The following is a 27,749-nucleotide window of genomic DNA, read 5'->3' as shown; positions in this document are numbered from 1 at the left end:
CTCCTGCCGCCTCCAAGAACGACGAGACCCCGCGCTGAGCTGGCGCTGGCCCGCAGGCGGGAAGGAACCGGAACCGCAGGGAGCCCGCAGCAGCAGCACCTGGCCCGCCCGCAGGCCCCGCCTCCCCGGAGCCACACCTGAGCGCGGTGTCCGCAGTTCGCGCTCCGGGGCAGAAGGCCCGCCCCTGCAGACCCCACCCTCCGGCCCCGGCCACGCGGAGCTCCCCGCCCGCCGCCCCAGAACCAGGCGAGCGCCGGAGTTCCAGGTGCCCCGCAGTTGGGGAGGCGGAGCATCGGCACAGGTGCTCGGCTCCCTCCGCGTCTCCTTCCACCCCATCACCCGCACCCCACCCTCGGGGTCCTCCAGGGGACCTCGCGCCCCCTTTCCAGGACCTTCCTAGGACAGCAAACCACACGCACCCCGACTCGGCCGGCGCTTCCCTCCCGCATTCCAGCTTCTGGAGGAAGCCTGGGGCGGGCGCCACCTCACGCCTGCAATCCTAGCAGCCCAGGAAGCGTCCACCTGGAGGCTGACCCCTGCCCTTGGGCTCCAGGGGCCATTTCAGGCACCTCACTCCACCCCACCTCTCTGACGCCCCCCGCAAAGTCCCCAGAAGGGCGGTGCACAGGTAACGGGCGCGCTTCGGTGCGGGGGGTGGGGAGAGGACGCAGAGATCACAGATGTAGTCTGTTTTCTGAAAAGTGAGAAGTTTCCATAGAAATGCTAACACAAAAAAATTTAAACTTTAACCGACCTTCAAGGGTACCACCACAGTACAGATTTTAATATCCGCATTTAGCATCTGTATTTATCTTGTTAGCCCCAAGTGCCGTCAAGGGTGTACAAAAGATGCAAGATTTCACACTAAAATTATGGTAAAACGATGGACGGCACAGGGAACAATGCAGCCTCCGCGGGGCCAGCGGAGGATGCTTGATACACATCGACTGACAACAGTTAGAGGGCAAACAACATATCAGTAACTTAAAGTGAGGAACTAATGTTCCATATTTTAGGAATAACTGGACTGATTCCCCCATTTCGTACAGATTTCAGTCGTACCACGATGGTGCACTCGTGACCAAAAAACTGTAAACTGAGTTATACTTCATTACATCTAACCTCGAAGGGCTGCTTGCTGGCACTTTGAGGTCTGATTATTCTGAACTAGTAACAACAAGGTCATGGCATTATCAATACTGTTCTTATACAAATACAAAAGGCATTCTGTGTATCGGCATTATTAAAGCCAAAGGAAGAGCTTACGCACTGAACTGGACCTGAGAATACCTTTCTATTAAACCCAATCTTGGTAATTTAGTCTTAAAGAAAAACTGTGTGTCAGCTGAAATTACTAATTACTTTGTAAATTCTATTTGGTTTTATTTTTTAAAACTCTATGTAATTATTGAAGATAAAGTTTATGTCAAATTTCATGTCTGTTCTATAAAATTTAGATATTAAAAACAAAACACAACCAGCTCAACCTGGGGAGTGTACAGAGACAGCCTATGAATCTAGAGGCTTTATATCTACATCCTAATACAAAAAGAAAATTTGATCAAGAAATATTTCTTAATTAATCTAAAGAGAAAAACTGGGGCACCTGAGTGGCTCAGGTCATGATCCCAGGGTCCTGGGATTGAGCCCTGCACTGGGCTTCCTGCTTGGCGGGAAGCCTGCTTCTCCCCTGTCTCCCCCTACCCTGCTTGTGTTCCTTCTCTCGACACTGTTTCTGTCAAATAAATGAAATCTTTAATAATAATAATAGATAGATAGATAGATAGATAGAAAGCCCTGCTACTCAGTATAGTATGACAGCATAAGGAAAGAGCATCATATATAGGATAAAACACTGTAAGATAGGAAACCTGAGTTTTAGAGTTTTAGTCCCTTTTCTGCTTCTACAAATAAGGAAACTTGGACAATTAACCACTAGGGCCTCACCAGCCCTCATCTAGAATTTATCAGTTTGCCTACACAAATTTCAAAGGAAGCTCATGAACTACTTTTATGACGGATCCATCCTAGAGAACGTTTAAAGGAAAGTCATAGTAAATAGTTTGTAAACATCTTCGAAACAGGAAGAAACATTAGTTTTATTCAGTTGAGAATTAAAGATAAGTCTGTTTTATTCTTCTACTTTCACTTTAAGAGTTTAGATACTCTGTGCTTCCAGGGACGAATACTTCTAAAATATGGTCCCATTCAGCTGGTGATGTGCTAGGAACTCTGCCCAGCAGGTAAAGCTGTCAGCCCACCACAGGGTTTGGAGATAAGGATGACAGAGCCTCAGTAAATTCCTCGGGAAGCGTAAAGACACCAGCATAGAACAACACAAGGTCATAAAGATGCAAATAACAAAACAGATGGAAGAAGGGAGAATCACTGACTAAAAGAATATCCAGAAAAAATTAAAAGTAACTGAAAATACATCTTAAAAGTGTCACACCAACAGAAAGACTGATATCATAAGCAATGAAAAAATGGAAGAATGTCTACACACCTCTCTCAAAACCAAGAGAATCTTTAAACAGCATCTATAAAATAACTAAGTAAATAATCGCTAAAACTACCTTAGGGGAGGGACAATATACATCTGCATATATAATGATTCTAGATATTTAATACAAGTGTGTTTATACACATAAAAATGTGATGTACATACAAAATCACTACATAATCACCAAACTATAGTGTGTTTTAGTTCTGGGTTTTTAATTAATGGATTTTAAAACTACTGCTCTGTGTTGTGGCATCTTCATGGAGCCACTACACTTTCCAGAGCTTCTGAGAAGACGAAAGATAAATCATTCAAAACCAACCTCTAAGCCATGAAGCACCATACATGTAACCATGTTCATAACAGCATTTTTCATAATAGCTTAAAATTGTAAATGACCAAATGTTCACCAACAAGTTATCTAATAAACAATTTGTGGTATGGCCACTACTTGGCAATGAAAAGGAATCACCAATGGTATGCACAAAAATATGGCTGATTTTCAAAATAATCATCCTGAGTTTAAACAGCTAGGGCCCCCCCGCAAAAAGAGTACATACTATATGATGTCATTTATATAAAACTCTAGAAAATGCAAATTAATTGATGGTGAGTGAAAGCAGACTGCCTGAAGACAAGGTGGGGAGGTGGGAACGGGTGAACAGCTGGAAAAGAGGGTTCCCAAAGAGCACCATGGAACTTTCAGGGGCGATGAATTTGGTCATTATCTCGAAGGTGATGATGGTTTCATAAATGTACACGTGTCAAATTAAATTACAAACTTTAAATACTTTTAAAGTATTTAAAAGTATTTAAAATGCACTTTACTGAATATCAATTATACATCAACAGAGCTGTTTTTTAAAATGTTGATAATGTATAGATTTGAATCGGTATCTGATTTGTCTGCTCTCTATAAAAAGAATACAGGTGATATTTTTTTTAAGAAAAATAAACAACTTACTTTGCATTTCCAGCCATTGGTTGGTACTGATTTCATAACTGGTTGAAGACAAAAAGTATGATACCCTTTGTCACACGTATCACACACTAGCATCTTGCTATCTTCTCCCGATTGTCTAAAAAATAAGATAGCATTAATGATGCCTTATCTTTAAACTTATGTTTATAACATAAGTAATCATGAGAAGAATCAATCCTAGGAACTGCCCAGTTCATCAATACCTCAGTGTCTGTTTTGTCTATGCCCAGATAATGACACAGGTAACCCCCTAAACGATGAGACAGACATCCTCCTATGGTCCCTGCAGGATTAGCCTTACTGAATGCTCACCTATGGGGAACCTGCTTTAGCCAGGTTAGGATTCCTGCAAAGAAGGAGGGGTAAGGCAAGATGAATGACTCTGACCTTTACTTTTTAAATATCTCCGTAAACATCCTTTCTAGGGGAAGGAGCTGTAACTGACAGGTGTCGCTGCATGGGATGGAACAAATCTTGTCATCAGGAATTGGAAAGACACTGTCATAAAAAGAGGATCGAATTTGGCATCAGACCTGTATCTGTACTCAGACTGCTGTTTATCTGTGTGATTCCTGAACAAAATAAGCTTAGTCCTCTCGGTTTCAGGAATAAAATGTGACCAATGAAGACACTGAGAATTAAATATGATTCTGGCTGAAGAGCTTAGAATATCCCATAAACATTAGTGCCAAATAAACAGGTATAAGAATCATCTTGTAATAGTTATTAAGAACTATAGTCAAAAACCTAAACTCTTCACCTGAACACTCCCGTGCCCCAAAGATTGGGCCCCTGGCCTACAGCATGAGCTCTGCCTTGATTCTTGGCTACTGACCACTCTCAGAGACTAAGAATTTAACTCAAGAGGAGGGGAAAGAAAAACTGGGGAGTGCAAGAAGAAGAGTGAGAGAGGACCCTGAGTCAGCCCTGGGGACAGACAGAAGTAAAAAGGAAGATGGGTCAGTTGGCCTCCAGTTCTTTCTGACTCAGTTTAACCAATTCTATATATAAAATTGCATGTTTTCTCTCTTTAGGTACATGGAAAGATCTTAGAGGAAAAGCAGTTTTTCTTCAAGTTCTCTTACTCCTTCCCAAGAAAGTAGGCACCGATAGAAGCCACCAAATAAATGTTCGCTGGCATTTTCATTTTTGCCGCAATATAAAAAGCACATCGTCCTACTTATCCCACATAATTGTAAGATGTTGACACTTACTGTTACCAAATGAAATTACAAATAAGACCGACTAACTGTGGCAGTGGTGGGCATAATTTCTCCTGTTAGAAAAGTCCTCAGCTTGTCCACAATTTGAAGGCTGCTCTAGACGCAGACAACTCCCCCAAATTATCATGCTCAGTAGCAGCAGGAGGGAAAAAATCACAGAAAAGACTGGAGAAATAACCAAAGGATGGAATACAACGAACATGAAAGGATAACCCCTACTGCAACGTGTAAGTGCGGCATGACACTGTACTTCTTGACAGGATTGTGGTGACTAGGATCGACTGAAGGTATATGCGGGTATACAGATAGACACAGGGTTTGTTTTTGGTTTTTTTTTAAGTAGTCTTAGCATAAATTGTTCTTCCTAGAATGGAAATTCAAACATGTCGCCGATCCTTTCACTCACTCTCATAACTACCTTCCGGAACTAGAGGTGTATTTTCCTATTCAATCTCTCCCCCAGTCTCTCTCAAACATAGTCGCTTTATTTTCTAATGCTCATTTCTTCTAAATTGTTAGTATCATCCATTTAAAGTGTTTGGCAAATTGAAATTTACTTTCTAGGCAACCAGAGGTATTTAAAATTATTAAAATTAGTTTTTGTTTAGACTTGTTTCAAAATAATGTTAATAAATACCTAGTAATTGTTTAAAACATGACTAAGTCAGTGGGAATGAATACAGCTGCAGAATGAACAATCTTTATCATATAACACAAACCTTCAGAACCTAAGAATAGGGTCTCTCTTAATCTCGATACACACCTTTGAGTTGAAATTAAAACTTACTTGCAGTTCTGGCACACTTTGCACTCAGGACATTGCCAACCTGCACGTTTTAATGGAGTAACCGCTATATCCAGGCACATTCCATGATAGTGCTGACCACAAGTAGTACAAAAGAACTGATCTAAGAGGTCTCCCGGGCTGTCGCACACTGCACAGTTTGCATCTTCCTTTGCTATAATTAACAGTAAAACAATGAAATTGTTGTATAAGAGTTTAATATTTTTCTGACTTCACAATTTAAAAATCACTTGCAGGGAATTTGCATGGTAAATCTTTCAGACACTTGAGGTTATCCACATTGAGCTGATATCCAATGAGAAGAAAGTCTCAGTAAAACCACTGTTACGTATTTAACCTAAAATTTCTTACAGTAAGTTTAATCATATGGTTTTGCATATTTGTGCCTACATCTACCTAAGACCATAAGCAATTCTTACGAATTTTATATCCCTGGTACCAGTGGTGATACTGGGCACCTATTTTATGCGCAACATAGACTTGCTGAAAAGAACCAAACAGGAAAATATCAACTGAGAAATGCCTTGAGGTGCAAAAGTAACCATTTTACTTGGATGTTAAATATATTTTAAAATTAACAATGTAAGTCAAGAGACAAAATTAACTGTTACGATCAAGATCAATTAAATGCTTCTTAAGCATAAACACACTAATTTTTACTCAGGTCAAATATATTTTTTAATACTAGAAAACACTGTATGAAGGAGAACATTAAAGATGGAAACTACATATTCGTACACAAATACAAAACTTCATACACTAATTCTACAGTCATCTGTATTAATTGTGACCTTGTAAAGCAGAATTAAAATCTACATAATTATGGGTATCATCTATCCCTAAATGTGGACTAAAAAAAATAGCACTTTTTAAGTTCTTTTACCATCTAGAACAAAAAATAAATGTAAGAATAAACTGCCTTGCCAAGTACACAGTTGAACTCATATTACAGTAAGAAAAATGTGTTCTAAAAATCATACCAATTTGATGATACATGTATGTCTATATCTGACACATATTCTCAATGGTTTGATTAGCTGATTATCTAAAGACTGTTTTAAATTGTACATATGAACCTTTTTTTCCAATTTTTGAAGGTTTGATCAGTCCTCTCTGGCTATAAGCCCTATCTACCTTCCTTTTTCCTCAATCAAGCATCTTGAAACAGACCAATAATCTATCTATTCCTTTTACATGGCAAACCGGTTTTACAGGCCATAGTATTTCTGACAAACTTTTTGTTTTTATTTAACGAAAACCATTCGCAGTTTGAGAACAGTACAAACCACGTTCTAGGATTCATCTGGACGGCCGGCTGGAGCTCTGGGGGCTGCAGACCCCCATTCACCGGGCACTGCCTTCATGAGGCTACCAGTGATCTACGAAATCCAAAGTTACTTTTTTGACCTTATCTTAACTGCAAGTCGCAGCATTTCCATTCCTATCCACTCCCACGTGACAGTCCCCTTACCTTGGCTTCTGTGATGGCAGCTTTCTCCTGATTTCTCCTTAGGTTTCCCATGCCTCCCTCTCACACTCCTGTGTTGGCTTGTGTACCCCTACAATTCCTCTAAATGCTGGAGCGTCTTGGGATTTCATCCTGTTCTTTCTTTTATAATTTCACATGGTTCCCCTCTGTGATCACACCAACTCCCATGTTATAAAAAATACCACCATGATTCCCAAATCTGTATCACCCGCCCCAAACTAAAACTACAAAATGTTATGTTCAAGTCTCACGGGACCTCAACAGCCAGATGTTCTAAAAAATACTCAAAACTCACCACCTCTAAAATAAAACATTTTTAAAATGTAAACCTCTCCCTTTTTTCTCAACCAGCTGGGTAAAGGCAGACACTTTAGTATCACTATGACTCCTCCTTGACCCAACACATCCAACCAGACACCAATTCTTACCCGGTCAACTTCCTATATATCCTTTTTCCTTCTATTTGCACAGCTCAGTTCAGTCCACTCTGCCTTGGTAATTACACTATCTTCTAAATGGCACTCCTGCTTATGGATCCGACCTCTCCCTAATCATCATCTACACACTGAGAGCAGGTTTTCAAAATTGTGAATCTGTTATTCCCTGCTTAAATTAAAAGTTTACCAATACCTCCCTTTTTCACTCTGAAAGACACCAAGATCAAGATTTTCTAGTGTAAGGGAAAGGGGGGGGGTAGTCCTCACCCCTTTCCAATGGAATCTCAGGGCCACTCGCTGTTCCTGGTGATACCAAGCTGTCTGCGATGCACACGACACGCTGTTCAGTGCTGTGTGCTCACATACACTGCTCCCCACCACTTAAAATGCTGTTCCTTTGCTGTGCCTGAGCTCTTTCCAAAGAGGCCTTCAAACCTCTCTGCTCACACAGCCCTGAGTATCCTAACGTCACCACACCTCAAGATCTGCCTAGTTGCTGAAGATCCTTTCCCCCATATACTGAGAGCACACTGTCACACAATAAAGTAATCACAGAGAACCTTAAAGGGTAGGGGCCTTGTCTTTTTCAACTTTGTGTCCTCAATTTCCTAGCACAAATCAAGTCTTATTAAATATATCTTACATGAAGAACTTCTAAAATCACTTTGAAATGACTCTTTGATTGGCACTTAAAATACGTCATTAATTTAAAAATGGAAATGTCATAAATTAGTTCATTTTTGATAGAAATGACCCATTAGGGTGAATTTTTTTTAATACAAAGAGTGCCAGTATTTACTCATTCAAGTTATGTACATTTAAAAAACCAATCCCTTGTTTTTGCCTATCCTCGAAACTTACAGAAATGGAGGCAAATACAGTGCTCTGATGATCAGATCCTCAGTTCATCTTTCCATTGTAATTTGCAGGGAACACCTTCGAAAGGCTTCTGTGAAACCTTCCAGAGTTTACTATCCCGTGACTTCACCTGCCACAGCAGCTACTAGTCACATGTGGCTACTGGGCAACTGAAATGTGACTATCCAAAATGACACGTGCTGTACAATATAAAATGCACCCCAGATTCTAAATACTTACTAGGGAAAAATAACGTCAAATATCTCAAAAATTTTATTGCTTACATGTTGTAATACTAATATTTTGGACATACTGAAATATATATTCTTTAAACTAATTATAATTTTTAAAAGTTTTTAACAAGACCACTAGAAAGATCTGCTCAATTTGCTCACATCATATTTCTGTTGCACAATACTGTTTTATACAGCAAAGCCCATTCTACAATAAGGTCTGTGTCTAAGATCACTTCTTCCTCCATGATAGCTGACGCCAATTCCTTAATGGCAACACTGTCATGTTGGTCGATTAGGACGGATGGATCACTAGTAATAAGTTAAACGAAGAAAAACATCCACATGATACACTCAGTCTAAAAACATCTATGCATTATGTAAAAATAATAATGGAAAAAAAGCACAACATCAAGAAATGAGGCTGGTTCCAACCATTTCCCCAATCAGGAAGAAGATATAGAAATACCAAAACAGCCTTTTGCAGGTCACGCAAAAAATGATATTACTAGATGGCTTAAGTGTCGTGTCAGAAAGAAGCACTTGGACATCTACGTACATAAATGCCCCACAGACCCATGAAGTTTGAAGCACTAATCAAACAATGAAGTGAAATTTTTCTTTAAGCAGTTGAAAAGGCAGAAGAGACCAAGGGAAAGACTGAAGCTAAAGCCAAGTTAAGAGAAGACAGGAGCTGAGTCCGGGTCAGGCCGACTCCGAAGACCATGCTCTCTACTCACCGAAATGTGCTCCTGCCGGAAGGGCAGGTGTGCTGAAGAGTATCCGCATGGGCACGAAGTAAGAAGGAAAGTGCCCGCAGAGGCAGAGAGTGAGGAAGCTGCATGACAGAGGAGGAGCGAGAACAGAGAGGGAGAAACAGAAGATCAGCTGTGGACAAGGTCACGTCCTGTGACTGCTGTGACCAGAGATGGAGGAACAGACAGAACACCGAGCCTAAACAAGAAGGCGCCGTGTCGGAGACACCTGGTCACGCGGGAAGGTGAGAGACCACTGAAGCACAACAGAAGTCCAACTACCGCCGTCCTGCACCCTGCACAGCCGCCTTCCCACGCACGTCCCAGCACCTGCCAGCTCGGCTTATGCTACCGGCAGAACCCGGCGCTGGACTACACGGGATCCCCAGCAAGAAAAACGAAGTCACGGATGTTGTCCGGAGAGGCTGGCCCACAGAGCAGGCAGGTAGGGAAGAAGCTCAGAGACCGACAAAATTTAGGGCAAGAGAAAAGTAGCTGGACTCGGTATCAGGAGATACAGAGACGACCACGAAAATGAAGGGAGAGAAGTTAAAGTCGAGTGATGAAGTCAGTGCGCTGGGGACAAGGAGGGCACGAGGAGATCCGGCACTCCCACGTTCCAGCCTTCAAAGACTCCTCCCTGCAGACAGAACATCTTGCTCACAAGACCTAGGTGCTCTAGTCTCTGTTTGCTCAGATGCTGTCTCTTCTGCCCACCTAGGAGACACTATATTCCAGGCACAGTGACGAGCTGTCATTTCACAATCCTGCCAGGCCCATTCCTCAAGACCTGTAGAGCAGCCGTTCACTCTTTCTGAAATGTTCATCCCTCTGATCTTACGTGGCTGGCTCCTTGCCATTTGGCTTTCCCTGAGAGGGAAAATACTGCTCAGTGAGTGGATATGGCTATGTCTCCGGGATGGCAATTAGTGTACAATCCCTAGACAAGGTTAGTGCATACCACGTCATCATGAAAATACTGACGAAGCCAGGACCAGCACTGACCTATGACAAAACACCCTACAACTGTTTTCTGATGAAAATCTTGGCCTTGCTCATAGGTTCTCTCCTTGCTGGGGTTTCTAATGAGGTCCATTTTCCTCTTCAACTTTCATAAAAAGATGGCAGTCCAACTCCTAGCCCAGCTAACTATCAAGCATATTGCTCTATGCTTAGCCAGCAGCGTAAAGTATGACGTTCAGTGTATACAGATGCGTTGAGTCTTAGATAGAAGAGCTGGAAGAGCTACCACTTTGTAAAGCAACTCACAGATACAAAGTCAAATGCTACATGGTTTCCGTTAATTATTATTTAACCTTCGCAGTAACACTGGTGTTTAAGCCCCACGTTTTAAAAGTAATAAGTACCTTGTGCTATGACACAATTAGGATAGCTAAAAATATTTATGAAAGATTTTAGGAAGACTATTGTATAATCTTATAAATTACTACAATACGTTCTACCTACAATATTCTCTACACCCTTGGATTAAGACAGCCGGTCAGAAAGCTGTGCTTACAGACTGCACTGGTAAGATCCTCAAGGAACAGAATTTACTTAACTGGGCTTTGGCTTCATATAAGAAATTGCCCTGTGGGATTTGTTTTGCTACACCGTATAATGTATATACAGTCTCGGTATCAAGTCCAATCTTTTGCCATTACGATGAATCGGGCCACTGTTCGTATTCCCTTCTGTGCTGGTGGCTGCAGAGCTCTGGAGCCAAAATCTATTTTGGCTTATTATTATTATTTATATATATCTATATATATATAATAATAAATTAATATTATTAAGTATTATTATTAAGTATTAAGTATTATTAAAACGAAATGCCAGTGCACTGTTATCTTCATACTTACACCACCCTTATTTTCCCACGACCAAATTTCTTTGTATATTTATAGTTTAATCCTGCTGTTCACATATTTTTATGAGTCTCCATAAATCTATGTTGGAACACGGCACAGGGCCCGTAGTTTCCGTGTATCTCTGAGCTGTGTGCAGCAGCAAAGCTCTCACTGGACGGATGTGAGTGACCGCAGCGCATCTCCCCGCGGTCCGTACCCTCCACCACCTCACGCGCTCTTTATTATGGCCTCTAACATTAAATGAGGTGTACCCTATTAGAACACAGTCTGCAGTAGAAAGGAGGATGGCCACTAACTAACAAAACATCTAATGTGAGAAATGTGGTCACAGAAAACTTTGTATGTTGTTTACTGAGGTCTGAAGTATGACTAAGTACAAAACACTGAATAAAACTCAGATTTTTTGAACACAAAGACAGGTGTTTTGTTTGATTGGCAAAGTGCATTATACCACCCAGAATATAATCAACTCTGATGACCGACATCACAGCTGGTGCACCCGTGTGACGTAATTCACTACCTGAGGCCTTAAATGACACCCACGGCAGCTGCTGTGCATCAATGTTTTTTCTCCCAGATTTAAGTATGGAATCACAAACATGTTTTAAACTTTAAATCCCTTATTTGCCCAAATACAACCTGACATTTTAGTTTGCCCTACCTATAATTTCTGTCTGTATAGTGATTAAGGACATGATTATACATGTAAACAAAAATACTTTTAACTGAAGATGAAATTATGATACTGAGATTATACAATCTAACTGTATTTGAGGCTATTTAAGTCTGAGGCAGCTATATTTATGTTTCACAGAGCTGGAAAAGATTTTTTTAAAAAGCTTTCATCAATATTGCTAAGACACAGATAAAAACTAACACTAATGTAACTAACAGGTTACACAAAAAAAGACTGAATAAAGCATCGCAGAGATTTCACAATGAGTCTGGAAATTCAATTTACTAGGGGAGAAAATCCCAAAGCGTACATGCTCATTGGAAATCCATATACTAAGAAAAAAGGCAAGATCTCTGTTTAACAATAAAGATGGGAAAGAACTGTAATTTTCTGTATAACAAATTTCAAACATTTAAATATTTTCACATAATTATAAAATAGTGTTTGGAAAGAAAGGAAAAAAGCACAACTGAGGATTATAGGTAACCAAGATAGATAAATCAAGAAGAAACATTAACAGAGATTTCTATTATGACTATCAGAGCTATACAATGACCACAAATTTCGAAAGTGTTTGCTGATCCTATTAATGTACATCCTGAAATAACACTTGAGTGAATCATCATCTAATTCTCTAAGTGGGTGGTTTTTTGGTGTAGAACACACTGAATACCATTTGACATATTTATAGTACGTATTAAACTACTTTATACTCAGTATTTCTTTCTACAGTGGTTTAGGAAAATTTTTAGTAAGAATGTAAAACATGCAAACTATCTTTGAAATTTTGAGGAAATTTTGAGTTAAACTGGTATTTAACTTCAATGATACTGGTGATAACAGACTCCCCCAAGGATCTCTGGCAAAGACCCCTTAGATTACCAAGGTTATATAATACTACCTTTTAATACAAGCAAAATAATATTTAGGGAACTTACAACATTAGTCATTTGAAGTAAGTACACTTATAAATGTTTAAAAAGTAGATCTACAGTAAACTTACATCTCTCAGGAGCTTGGTCGATGTGCTCTGGACACAGAAGGAAGAAGTTCCGAAAGTCCTGAAAGGTCCCGGCTCCTGCAGCACAAGGATAATGGTACGTCTGGGTGCATTTCTCTTCACAGCATTTGATAGTGGCTCCAAGGTGCTTACAAAATGCACATCGCTGAAAGGGGGAAAATGGAAAGAAATCTCTTTTTAGACCCTGGAAAAGGAGCGCTCAAATGTGGAGCTGGGAAGGCATAGAAGAAAAGTCTTCTGTATGCTATAGCAGAACAATGTAAACCTCCACAATACTGAATAAAGGATCCATTAAAAATGATAAAATCTGAAGTACTCGGCTGAGTGGTATAACACAGGTTCATCCATTCGAGTTTAGGAAGTAAGCATTTCACTTTTCTCTCTTTTGTCAAAAACAAGTAAAAATGTTTTAAACGAGTGATATGATTGAAAAGGCAGGTGTCTAGCTGTGGGGTATTTCAACACATTTTAAATCCCACCAAAAACTAATAAAATGTATCTCTCCTATTTATGAAACCTGTTTTCACCCTACCTAAAAACGAGTACGAAATAAAACATGCAATACAGAGTAAGTTAGTAAGGGACAATCATAGGATTCCAGTACACCTACAGATCTACACACATCCCTGTGAAAATTAGTTTCAAGTTTCTTAATAAAAACTGGGAATGGGAAGAAATGTTAAATCCTCGGAGTATCTCCTTTCCCTATTTCAACCTGCCTCTGTTCTCTTGCTCGTGGTAAAAGCAGAGAAAGCAGCGCCAACACAACCACAGGGGAAGTGCATGGCGACTAAGGTGTAAAGAGTCAGTACAAATTGCCTACAATGCGACATGCATAAACTCAGCTTTCCCCAAGAATGATTAATACACTCTCCTTCAAGCCCTGGGTATCATCTTCTTCTTTGTGGGTCTTTTGCTGGGTAGCCTGCATCATACGGTATAAAATCTCTCTTCTGCAGATGCCTAGCTGTCGATCTTGTACAGGCTTCTGTTTGAGCATTCGTGCCATTGCGTGAGAATTAGTTACTTGTCTTTTCATCCCAGTCCTGGCTCCTTGAGGAGAGGCACGTATTTTGCTATCTTTGTATCTGTAGCACTGTGAATGCTGCTTGGCACAGAAGCCCTAATAAACAGGTGCTCATATTTATATGTACTAAATGGACTTCACTGTTCATACTCTCACTGTTAAGTGTGGTGCAGGAAAGCTAACTGAAAACACCGGAAGCCAAATGGAACAATTTGTGATAAAACCGGCCCTCCTGAAAGAAAGTCACTAACATTACCAAGAAGATCTTTATTTTTAAAGATTTTATTCATTTATTAGAAGAGAGAGAGAGAGCATGCATGGGTGGGGGTGGGGGTTGTACAGAGAAGAGGGAGAGGAAGAAGCAGACTCCCCATTGAGCAGAGAGCTGATGTGGAACTCAATCCCAGGACCCTGAGATCATGACCTGAGCCAGAGTCGGATGCTTAATGGACTGAGCCACCAAGGTGCCCCAAGAAGATCTTCACATAGTAACATACTTTTTCCATATTTCTGCTAGTCTATCAGAGAATACAACAGTTTTTAAATTAAAATTCATTCCAGCATTTTACGTAAGAGGCCATCAAATTCTTCCTTGTAACCATCAGTCCATGGCACTGAACTGATTTAAGAAAGTTTGATATCACCTGATGAGTCTTCTACACATTTCCAAACTGTCAACAGACCACTACAGCTTCTAGGTGACTCATGAACACTAGTTATACCTGTTGCATTTCTGTTGTCTATGATGTCCACAAGTTCGAAGACTAAAACATTTCCCTTCTCTTTTTGTACTTACACATGCTACATCATTAAAAAGGGAAAAGAAAAGGAAGCAAGCCTTAATAAAATATAATAACCAGCTTTCTCCGAATTTATTTTATGTTATGATCTCTCAGGGTCTCTAAATATGTTTAGTATATTGACACGACCCAGAATAAACAACATGCATAACATCAAAGTAGTCTGAGTACCCTTGAGTCATACTGGAAAGACCAAGAAAATGCTGAGTGAGGAAGGAGCACCTATATGTCCAACTGATGGCTAAAGAGGGTTTATATTAACTCATTAGCATAACAAAATAATTTCAGCTAAACTGTTAAAATCTCCATTTTTTTAACATATGGCAAATTGTACAGAAGCAGAAGCCTTTTGCACTAAAAATAATTTTGGCAAATAAAATATAATGACTTTTATTTAAGTGCATAATAAGGAAGCAAAATAATTTAAATTGATCCTTTTCCCAATGTCTCTATCATTTTAGAAACATCAACATGTTCTCTTAATCACGTTTGCAATGGAAAATATTATGTGACATTAGCTAAACTACTATGAGAAGTCCTGGAATATATCCAACATACTAATTTACAATAACATATAAAGATACAGGGAATAAAGGAAAGGAAATAAAATACTAACTGCATTTAAGTGAACGTTTCAAGCCCATCTGTTATAATTACAGAGCTAATGAAAGACATTTGGCATTCAAAGAAAATATATACTTTATATATAGGCTAGAATAGATCTTTCTGAACCAAATAAAAGCATTTGTAAAATTGTCCAAATTATGAAAGAATAAATTTCCACAGGGAACTTCTTGAACATCAGCATTCTTGCACAACACCTATTAGAAATGAAACAAATTATAAACTAAGTAACAATTACAAAGCTAATTAACATTTAGGGAGAGGGAGGTAAAGTAAACAGCTTTTAAATGATTTACCAACTAAACAATTTATCCGAATCAGTATTTAAAACTCCTAAATAGCATTTTATTTTTCTACTTTTTTGAATTATTAAAAAAAGAAAAAGAGGAGAGGTAGAGGGGGAAAAAAAGGAAAGTGTTATAGTATCTTTTGACAATTGTCCAAGAGCACATCCGAGAAAGAACTGTCAGAGTTCACACTGCCAACTACTATTAAGAATTAGTTTGAGGGGGGCGCCTGGGTGGCTCAGTGGGTTAAAGCCTCTGCTTTCGGCTCAGGTCATGATCCCAGAGTCCTGGGATAGAGCCCCACATCGGGCTCTCTGCTCCGCAGGGAGCCTACTTCCTCCTCTTTCTCTCTGCCTACTTGTGATCTCTGTCTGTCAAATAAATAAATAAAATCTTTAAAAAAAAAAAAAAAAAGAATTAGTTTGAGGAACTTCCAAAACTTTTATTTCACTAGACTAAAATAAGGAAGGCTCTCTCAAAATAAATCTGCAATACAAAACAAGGCAGAATCAACAAAATTTCAGAGATTAAGGTTAAAGATGAGTTATGAAATAGTAAAATAAGCTTGAGGATATTCCTAAGTTTGTCCAATTAACTATGAAGTATTAATTCTGTATCAACTATGGCAATGGGCTAAGGGCTCTAAGTCAAATATTATTATAGGTTTTCTATATACTTTTTAGCCTTTCCCAAACTTTTCTTATCAGTTAGCTGGGATTCTCCCAAAATGCAGAATAAAGAATAAGGACAGAAAGTAAGAAAAACAAGTTAAATTGACATGGAAAACTGATCCACAAAATCTAGTGTCTCTTTAAGCAAGACTACCAGAAGGAGAGAAAATAGAAGGATTATAACCAGAGAAATTCTTTTTTTTTTTTTTAATTTTATTTATTTATTTGACAGATCACAAGTAGGCAGAGAGGCAGGCAGAGAGAGGGGGGAAGCAGGCTCCCTGCCGAGCAGAGAGCTCGATGCGGGGGCTTGATCCCAGGATCCTGAGATGATGACCTGAGCTGAAGGCAGAGGCTTAAACCCCAAGTCACCCAGGCGTCTACAGAGAAATTATTCTCTTTTTTTAATTAACATATAATGTATTATTAGCCCCAGGGGTACAGGTCTGTGAATCGCCAGGTTTACACACTTCACAGCACTCACCGTAGTACATACCTTCCCCAATGTCCATAACCCGACCACCCTCTCCCCAGAGAAATTATTCTTAAGAAATTATGAAAATATCTAGTACGAGCTAACATGTACCAACCATAATTTCATTGAACAGAGGGGGAGCCAGCAGAGTCTTTCTTTTCCTGATCTCTGTATCACTACAAAAGCACCTGCTCTTAATATCTGCCATGTAACTCCCTAATCGGAAAATACCCACTTCAGATTAAAACATCTCACACCTAGAAACACTGGCAAAATTTTAAGGTAGCAAACAAAGAAAAGGAAAAATTCCAGTAGCCTCGTGAAAGAGAAAACAGGCCAGCTACAAAGAAAGGAGAATCGTCATTTATTCGCATTAGCAATATTCAACGCAAAAACCAAAAAAAGCTGTATCTTCCAAGGTCGACAAAAAAATTGTGTGAAACTAAAATTTTAATACCTACTGAGTTTACATTCAAGTCCATGAATATTAAACATAAATGGGCTAAATTCCCTATTTAAAAAAATAACAGTAACTTTCAAAATGTGCAAAATATACTTTATACATGTACACACACATACACACTACCTATATATACAGCCATTTAAATTATAAGAATAATCATAAACAAATAAAATGTACATGTACATGTATGTATGTTTTATGTATATGCACATATATGTGCATGAGGCACAGTGACACAACAAATTCAAAAATAAAAGCAGAAGGGAAAAGCAGAAACGCTATCAAAAAGAAAGCAGCTATGGCAAAGAAAATTGGATCCAAACCAAAAAGCAGTAAATAGGGCAAAGATAAAGTTCATATTAAAAAAAAGTCTTGTGTTAAGAATTCCAACAGAACAAGAAACAGTCACTGAAGTTTACATACCTAGGTATGAATTTCCTTAACATATAAAAGTAAAATTGAGTAGAAATATGTATATGAATAAATCAGACCTTAATACATCTCTCAGAAATCAAGACATAGATATAAAATGAAGAATGTAATTAACAATGATCAAGTTGATTGAAACTTACACATAGATACACAGATTTCCATCATTCAAACCCAGAGAATATATATCCTATAAAATATACACAGAATTCTTTTTCTTTATTTTTTAGAACTATTTTTAATTCACTATACATATGACCATTAAAAAAAGTCCACAAATTCAAAAAATCAAGTAATTCCTAGGCCATATTCTAAAAAGCAGATATTTCCTAAACCTAATACATTAACAATTACGAATTTACAACATAAACTCAAAATCTATCCACCAGAAAAATTGAAAAATTGCATCTAAGGCAGATTTCTTTTAAATCAAAGAAAAAACATTTATTATTTTTGAAATGATTGAATAAGAAACATGTCAAAAATCTTTGAGATGTGGCAAATTTGGTTATGGAAAAAAAATACAGCTTGAAAAATGCAAAACTCAAGACCAAAGGATAAAAATAAATGAAACTAGATTTAAAAACCGAAGCAAGAAAGAACCAATATATACTGCATGAGATGAGACATCTCAGGAAGTAAACCCACCCTAATACTGTGTTTAGGGAGATGCTATTCATAAGATTCAGGTGTTAAAGTCTATCAAAAGAATCAGTGTTTGCTTTAGAAAAAATATGCTTAAAATAAAACTGACTGAAATAAAACTCAATCTTCCGAAACATCTTATATATAAATTGGCTTAAAATCATGAATATCTTGGTGAGTGATTTGCTGCTGCCATTCTGGCCCAGTTAATTATTCTGGTTTGTCCACTAACAAACATCCATTTCTGACTGAAACATCTGCTTAAAATATAATAATAATAACATTAAATAACATTACAAAATCAAAATGGGCAGTGCTATGAATGAGATTTTTTCCTCCTGCCAGTATCTTCCCTTTCTGATGCATCTTCCTCACTGCTGTCACAATGGTCTTTTTTACTATTTTTTTAATTTTTATTTTTTTTTCTTATGTTATGTTCACCATACAGTACACTGTTAGTTTTTGATGTAGTGTTCCATGACTCATTGTTTGCGTATAACACCCAGTGCTCCGTGCAATCTGTGCCCTCCTTAATACCCATCACCAGACCAACCCATCCCACCATCCCTCTCCCCTCTAAAACCCTCAGTTTGTTTCCCGGAGCCCAGAGTCTCTCAGGATTCGTCTCCCCCTCCGATTCCCGCCTTTCATTTTCCCCTTCCTTCTCCCAATGTCCTCCACACTATTTCTTATGTTCCTCATATAAGTGAAATCATATGATAATTGTCTCTGACTGACTTATTTCACTTAGCATAATCCCCTCCAGTACCATTCACATCAATGCAAATGGTGGGTATTCATCCTTTCTGATGGCTGCGTAATATTCCATGGCATATATGGACCACATCTTCTTTATCCATTTGTCTGTTGAAGGACATCTCAGCTCCTTACACAGTTTGGTGATTGTTGACATTGCTGCTAGAACATTGGGGTGCATGTGCCCCTTCTTTTCACTACATCTATATCTTTGGGGTAAATACCCAGTAGTGCACCTGCTGGGTCATAGGGTAGCTCTATTTTTAACTTTTTGAGGAAATCTCCACAATGTTTTCCAAAGTGGCTGCACCAGCTTGCATTCCCATCAACAGTTTAAGAGGGTTCCCCTTTCTCTACATCCTCTCCAACACTTGTTGTTTCCTGCCTTGTTAATTTTTGCCATTCCAACTGCTGTAAGGTGGTATCTCAATGCAGTTTTGATTTGAATTTCCCTGATGGCTAATGATGTTGAACATTTTTTCATGTGTCTGTCAGCCATTTGTATGTCTTCTTTGGACAAATGTCTGTTCATGTCTTCTGCCCATTTTTTGACTTGATTATCTCTTTTTGGGGTGTTGAGTTTGAGAAGTTCTTGTAGATCTTGGATACCAGCCCTTTATCTGTAGTGTCATTTGCAAACATCTTCTCCCATTCCTTGGGCTGCCTCTATGTTGTGTTGACTGTTTCCTTTGCTATATAGAAGCTCTTTATCTTGATGAAATCCCAAAAGTTCATTTCCGCTTTTGTTTCCCTTGCCTTTGGACACGTGTCTTGAAAAAACGTTGCTGTGGCCAATTACTAGAACCTATACAGTAATTCAGTAATGTGGCAGGATACACAATCAACGCACAGAAACCAGTTGCTTTTCTGTACACTAACAATGTAACTGTAGAAAGAGAAATTAGGGAATCGATTCCATTTGCAATAGCACCAAAAACCATAAGATACCTTGAATAAACCAAGGATCTATACTCTAGAAACTACAGAACACTCATGAAAGAAATTTAAGAAGACAAAAAAAGATGGGAAAACACTTCATGCTCATGGATTCAAAGAACAAACATTGTGAAAATGTCTCTGCTGCCCAGAGCAATCTACACATCCAGTGCAATCCCTTTCAAAATACCACGAACATTTTTCAAAGAGCTTGAACAAACAATCCTAAAATTTGTATGGAACCAGAAAAGACCCTGAATTGCCAAGGAAATGGTGAAAAAGAAAAACAAAGCTGGGGGCATCATGTTGCCTGACTTCAAGCTCTATTACATAGCTGTGATCACCAAGACAACATGGTACCTGCACAAAGAGGCACACAGACCAATGGAACAGAACAGAGAGCCCAGATATGGACCCTCACCTCTATGGTCAACTAATTTTTGACAAAGTAGGAAAAAATCGCCAATGGAAAAAAGACAGTCTCTTCAATAAACGGTGCTGGGAAAATTGGACAGCTATGTATAGAAGAATGAAACTCGACCACTCTCTTACACCATACACAAAGATAAACTCTAAATGGATGAAAAGACCTCAACGTGAGGCAGGAATCCACCAAAATCCTCGAGAACATAGGCAGTAACCTCTTCGACACGGTGGTCTTTCTAAGGGAGTCCCCCATACCTCTGGATCAGGTCCAGCCTCCTCAATAGGGCACTGTGGTAGGCAGACTGCTAAAACGCCTGCACTCCCCACTTTTAGCCCCTAACATGCCCCACCCTTAATACAGAGACTTGTAAAAGAAATATATAGATATGATGAAATATCATGCCAGAGATTATACTATATCACATGGCAAATGGATTTTTGCAGATGTGATTAAGGCTGCTATTCACCTGATGCTGGATTAATCAAGGGAGAGATTAATCTATTCAAACTGCACAATTCCTTTAAAAGCGCAAAGTTTTCTCCAGCTGGTAGGAGACAGGAAGGTCAGAGAAATTCAAAGCAAGGGAAGGATTCAATACATCATTGCTATCTTTTAAGACAAAAGGAGCCCCACCCAAGGTCCAGGAGTCGCCTCTAGGAGCTGACAGCAACCTCAAGTAAGGCTGGCCAACTGGCAGACAGCCAATAAGGAAATGGTGCCCTCAGTACTACAACTGCACAGAATGGAACTCTACCCTCACCTAAATAGGCTCAGAAGAGGATTCTTCCCCAGGGCCTTCGGATAAGCACACAGGCTGGGAGACATCTTTAGGACCCTAAACACAGAGCGCAGCTGAGCCGGCCCAAACCTCTGACCTACAGAAGTATGACTTCATAAATGGGGCTGCTTTACGCCAATAAATCTGTGGTAACTTCTTATATAGCAATAGCTCACACTTAGCGCATTTCACACGGCTGTTTGTTCTCTGCTAAATCACTATTAGTATTTTTAAGAAAATTTTTCTATTATACTTTCATTACACAGTGTCTTCTTAACTCAAAACTATTAAGTAAATAGGGTAAATATTTTAAACTCCATCCTAGTAATGAAGCAGCAAAACCTAAGAGAAACTCTCCTAACATAAGCATTTCTGAGTCCAGCATTCTGAGTACACAAACGTGCCCATCTATTGGGTCAAGAAAACAGTAAATTCGCTAGTTGACGACAACTTACATAAATCAGAAACCTTCAACAAATAACCATACTAGCTACAAGCTTTAACATAGCCATAAATAAAAAGATTAATAAATCTGACTATATAAAACTTTTAAACTTTATATGGTGAAAAACCATACATATCTCAGAGAAAAATCAAATGACAAAAAAAAATTTTTTAAATAACCTGCAATTTGAATTACAAATGTCTAGTATCCTGAATATATAAAAGCAAAGCGTATACATTATAAAAATGAGTATAACTTAAAAATAGACAATGACACTTTGCAGAAGCACATAATTTAGGGAAGACATAACATGGGCCAATAAAACATATTTAATATGCAGGATTTAGTGAACATTATTTCCCAGCAGCCAGGCCAAACACCTTACAAGCACGACATTATTCAAGTCTAACAAAGCACCATTTTTGGTGGATATCATTACTGCTCACTTTCCTAATGAGGCACAGAGAGATCGAATTCCTTGCTCACCCTTACAAAGCCAGGAAGTGAAAGAGGAATTGAACTAGAGGAGTTCATAATTAGTTAGATATGGGTAATTAATGCAAATTCCATTAACACACTGAATAGTTTGTTTCACTTATATCCTCACTCTCACTTAGGTTATAAAGAAAGAAGGTAGCCACTTTAGGATTTGAATTTCATAAAATATTAATCCTCACTAACTACCAGAAGAAATACACTAGAATGTTCATGAAACACAATTCATAATACTTTCAAACTGGAAAGCCCCAATGCCCAACAGTAAAATGGATAAACAACAGTACTCTGACAACAGAATACTATGATCAGTGAGAATAAATGAATGACAGTGACAATGAGCCATTTGGAGAATTTCACCAACATAAGGGCATGTGGAAAAAGAGAACAGTACTTACTGTATACGTCCAATACACAAAAGTACATAAAGTACAAAAACAGGCAAGACTCATTTATGATGTGATGTCAACACTTGCCTCTAAGGAGTTAAAAGCAGTGACTGAAAGGAACAGAACCTGGGTGCTATTACTGAGCTAGTCACAGTTTATGTGCACTGATCTTACTTAGGGGTGTTCATAGAAATGTACACCTATAATAAATACATTTTGCTGTGTACGTATCATACTTCAATAAGAAGTTTTTTTTAGAAAATTAGAGAATTTTAGGTGAAAAGTAAACTTGTAAGGGATAATATCTACCCTTTTATTTCTCACATGAAACTCTATGCAAATATTACTACTCTACTTGTGTTTTCATTCGATGGATTAAAATCTCTTATTCTTCTCCAGTAACCTGTAGTATATTAAGATAACAGCTGCAAGAATAATATGAATGAATGCACTGTAAATCTAATCTAAGATATTTGTCCTCAGGCAAATATCTTAAAAGAAAAAAAAAAGGAAGAAAGAAAAGGATACACACAGCTACCACATAAATCATCTATTAATTGGTTATTACTAAGAGCACAAAACGAAGTACTATACATTATCAATCACTTTGTAACAATGACTGCTTGAAAATTAGGATATTTGAAAACCAAAACATTTTAATTTAAACATGTTTGTTTAACATGATACTAGGGTTAGTAAGCCAACATTGTATATTATAGAAAAGAGTTTAAAACTACAGTTAATTGGATACATTTAAATCATATCTTTTAAAAACATAAGAAGAGCTATATTTGCATGCTCTTTGGTCCAAATTTTGATGTCAATTAGCAGATTTATTTAGCCCACATTTATCTTTTCTAAAGATTTATTTGAGAGACAAAGAGGGTGCACTTATGAGGGAGGGGGTTGACTGAAAACTCGGGAAGACTCCCCACTCGGCACAAAGTCCAGTGTGGGGCTCAATCCCAGGACCTCAGTCAGCTGACATCGTGACTTGAGCCACAATCAGGAGTCCACCACTCAACCAACTGAGCAACCCAGGTGCCCCTAGCCCAAATTTAAAACCTTCATAAAAAGGATGTCCATCAAAAAAAAACCCAGAAAACAAAACAAAAAAACCCTTTAAAACATGATGTATAAAAATGGTAGAAAATCTCCTTGATTGGCAGTTCAAATAGGACATTTTTTGAGTTTGCTTTATTTTTATGTTTTTTCTTTGTGAATTGCCCTTCTGAGTCTTTTTCTTTCATTTTCTTATTGTGGATTTAATTTTTAAATAAACACTATATATCAGTGACCTTAAACCCTAAAAAAAAAAAAAAAAAAAAAAAAAGGGTGTCCATCTTCATAAAAGATTCCAACAATAGTATAAGAATATCTATTCTTGGGGCACCTGGGTGGCTCAGTGGGTTAAAGCCTCTGCCTTCGGCTCAGGTCATGATCCCAGGGTCCTGGGATCGAGCCCCACATGAGGCTCTCTGCTCGGTGAGGAGCCTGCTTCCCCCTCTCTCTGCCTGCCTCTCTGTCTACTTGTGATCTCGTCTGTTAAATAAATAAATAAATGATAAAAAAAAAAAAAAAAAGAATGTCTATTCTTGCAAACAGTACACTAATAGAATTAGGCCATCCAAACAGAAATTATACTTATAAAAAATTAGTAACTATATCCACACAGTCATTACAAGCGAACCAGATTCTGCATGAATAACGCTGTCATACCTGACTGTGGGGAGGAAACTGTTTCCCACCTGTCTCACAGAGGAGTGGTAGAACAGTCTTCTCTAACTGCCCACCAACAGAGTGCTACTCAGCAAGTAAGCACACCGGTAAACATTATCATCACATAAGAAATGGCAGTAGAAATCTTAACATAAACTAAAATGCTTGTAGTAGCTGAATTATATCTACAGTATTTATATAATCATAGCAAATAACTCAGATATGTTGTATGCCACTCACGGGCTCAAAGGATGATGGCTAAAAGCAATGAAAATATTGAATCTCATTACTGATCTACTAGCTTTGGGTGTTTATTTGGATTTATTTACTTTGGTTTTTTTTATTTTTATTATATTTTAAAGAGAGAGAGAGAACAAGCAGGGGAATAGCAAAGGAAGAGAGAAAAGTAGACCCCCCCCCCCCCCCCCGCCCCACTGAGCAGGGAGCCGGACATAGGACTGATCCCAAGATCCCTGGAACATGACCTGAGCAGACGGCAGATGCTTAACCAACTGAGCCACCCAGGCAACCTCTTCATTTTTAGAAATCTCTAAGCCCAACCCATGACCCCGAGATCAAAAGTCACATGCTGCTCCAACTGAGTCAGCCAGGCACCCATTCTGAATTTCTTTTAAATTGATGCACAAAATAAATAATAATTTCCTTTTTTCTCTTAGTAACTTTTTCAATTAGAGGAAAAATTACTTAAAAGAAAAGATACAATTATAGATTGGATGGGCAATAAAAATTAAAAAAAATTAATTAATTAAGAACTACTGAATTCAACTGAAAAATATCAGTATGAACTCATGATTTTGAAAAATACCTTTTATGTGATTTATTTTTGACCAGGAGTCAAGATAATTCAGGGGAACAACAGTCTTTTTTTTTTTTTAAGATTTTATTTATTCATTTGACAGAGAGAGACAGCAAAAGAGGGAACACAAACAGGGGGAGTGGGAGAGAGAGAAGCAGGCTTCCCGCTGAGCAGGGAGCCCGATGCGAGGCTCGATTCCAGGTCCCTGCCCCAGCACCCAACTTCTAGAATGATGCTGGAACTGAATATCCACATGGAAAACAAAGAACCTTGAACCTTTCATCTTGTATTCTCCCACCATACCCGTGATTTATAAAGTGAATAAACGGGCGCCTGAGTAGCTCAGTCAGTGTGTGTCTCCCTTGGGCTCAGGTCATGATCCCAGGGTCCCCCTGCTTGTGTTCCCTCTCTGTCTCTATCAAATAAATAAATAAAATCTTAAAAATAAGTAAATAAATAATCTTAAGGTAACATTGGAATGTGCAATTATACTTTCATGTAAGACATACCAAGCATAATCCTTAAAAGAAAACATTTGAAAATTGACAAATGACATACTTCATCAAAATTAAACCCTCTGCTCATGGAAAAGCACTAAAGAAGAAAGCAAGATGCAAACTAGGCAAAAATACTTAAAAAATACATCTCTGAAAAATGATTTCTATGTAGAATATTTTTAAAACTCTTAATAGTAATGAAAGACAAATCCATTGGTAAGGGCGGGTAGACGTAAAAGATCTGAGCAGACAACTCACAGAAGATATCAAATGGCCAGTAAGTACATAAAGATGTTCAATTTCATCAGGAAATACAATATTCATCAGGAAATACAAAACCAAACCCACAATGAAATATCATTAAACACCAACCAGAATGGCTGAAATTTACGAACACTGACAATAACCAGTCCTAGAAAAATGGAGAGCAAAGGGAACTCTCTCACCTCTTACCGGTAGAAATGGAAAAGTATGCTAACCCTTTCGAAGAAACTGTCAAACTGTCTTCCAAAGTTAGACACATCCTTTCCAGGAAATCAGCAATTTCAGATCTAATTATTTCCACAAGAAATATGAAAATATGTGTCATGTTGCATAAATGTTCATAGCAGCTTTATAAACAATAGCCACACAGAGGAAGAAATCTTTCAGGTGGTGAATGGAAGAACCTCAAAGGCCAGACTGAAAAGATTTCATCCTCTAGGATTCCATTTATATTTCAATCTAGAAAAGGATCAGATCAGTGACTGCCAGGAAATAGAGTGGTAGGAGGGGACAGAACCAAAAGGGTCATGAGAGGCAATCTGGGATGAAAGAAATATTCTGTATCTTGACTACGATGACAATTATATACATATATGACTGTAATACTTCTCACAACATTCAGCTGTACCTTTCTTCAGAAGAGTTGACTTATATTGTATATAAAATATACCTTAAAATTAAGAACAACTTAAAATGGGCAGAAGATATGAACAGACACTTCTTCAAGGAGGACATACAAATGGCTATCATACACATGAAAACATGCTCATCATCACTAGCCATCAGGGAGATTCAAATTAAAACCACATTGAGATACCACCTGACACCAGTCAGAATGGCCAAAATTAGCAAGACAGGAAACAACGTGTGTTGGAGAGGATGTGGAGAAAGGGGAACCCTCCTACACTGTTTGGTGGGAATGCAAGTTGGTGCAGCCACTTTGGAGAACACTGTGGAGATTTCTCAAGAAATTAAAAATAGAGCTTCCCTATGACCCTGCAATTGCACTACTGGGTATTTATCCCAAAGATACAGATGCAGTGAAAAGAAGGGCCATCTGTACCCCAATGTTTATTGCAGCAATGGCCACAATCGCCAAACTGTGGAAAGAACCAAGATGCCCTTCAACGGATGAATGAATAAGGAAGATGTGGTCCATATACACGATGGAGTATTATGCCTCCATCAGAAAGGATGAATACCCAACTTTTGTAGCAGCATGGACGGGACTGGAAGAGATTATGCTGAGCGAAATAAGTCAAGCAGAGAGAGTCAAGTATCATATGGTTTCACTTATTTGTGGAGCATAACAAAGAACATGGAGGACATGGGGAGATGGAGAGGAGAAGGGAGTTGAGGGAAATTGGAAGGGGAAGTGAACCATGAGAGACTATGGACTCTGAAAAACAACCAGAGGGTTCTGAAGGGGCAGGGGGTGGGAGGTTGGGGGAACCAGGTGGCGGGTAATAGAGAGGGCATGTATTGCATGGAGCACTGGGTGTGGTGCAAAAACAATGAGTACTGTTACGCTGAAAAGAAATAAATAAATTTAAAAAAAAAATTAAGAACAACTCTCACGCAGAAAAAAAAACTTTCAAATTTATTTATTGGGTAATGAATGGTGGACAGGCTACTGTCAAAGTAACATTTTTGAAAATAAGATTTGTAAAATCGGAAAAAAATACGAAGCCTAACTACTGGAAGTCACTTGTGAATAAGCAGATGCCAGACGGACCGGAAGCACATCTGACTCTTCAAAGAAGACGCTGCTGGCTGAGATTTGTGTCCGAACTAATGTTCAGCTTACGGACATTCCCTCATGTGCAGGGAAAGGGGGAGACTGGGACCTGACCTCACACGAGCTTCAGTCGTTCTGATGTGAGAGGGCAGATGAAGTTCTCAGGACTAGGGAGACTGGAAACTGAGGGGAAACCTTGAAAGGAGGGAGCCAC

The 27,749-nt window shown here is 38.6% G+C and overlaps 1 protein-coding gene across 13 annotated transcripts in view; it reads right to left on the bottom strand.

Moving 5' to 3' along the window:
• The window catches only part of KMT2C (lysine methyltransferase 2C), a 272,443-nt gene that overhangs the window by 109,226 nt on the left and 135,468 nt on the right, over positions 1-27,749 (bottom strand). For all 13 annotated transcript variants that reach the window (XM_046020447.1, XM_046020451.1, XM_046020450.1 and 10 more), the window contains exons 7-9: positions 12,836-12,998; positions 5,496-5,667; positions 3,468-3,582 (exon numbers count right to left, since the gene is read on the bottom strand). In XM_046020447.1, coding sequence (XP_045876403.1) covers positions 3,468-3,582; positions 5,496-5,667; positions 12,836-12,998 — 450 coding nt within the window. The remainder of the gene's footprint in view (positions 1-3,467; positions 3,583-5,495; positions 5,668-12,835; positions 12,999-27,749) is intronic.

The sequence above is a fragment of the Meles meles genome, chromosome 10, assembly GCF_922984935.1.
Source record: "Meles meles chromosome 10, mMelMel3.1 paternal haplotype, whole genome shotgun sequence".
Taxonomy (NCBI): domain Eukaryota; kingdom Metazoa; phylum Chordata; class Mammalia; order Carnivora; family Mustelidae; genus Meles; species Meles meles.
The sequence above is the reverse complement of the archived record's forward strand: the minus strand, read 5'-3'. Positions and strand labels throughout refer to the sequence as shown.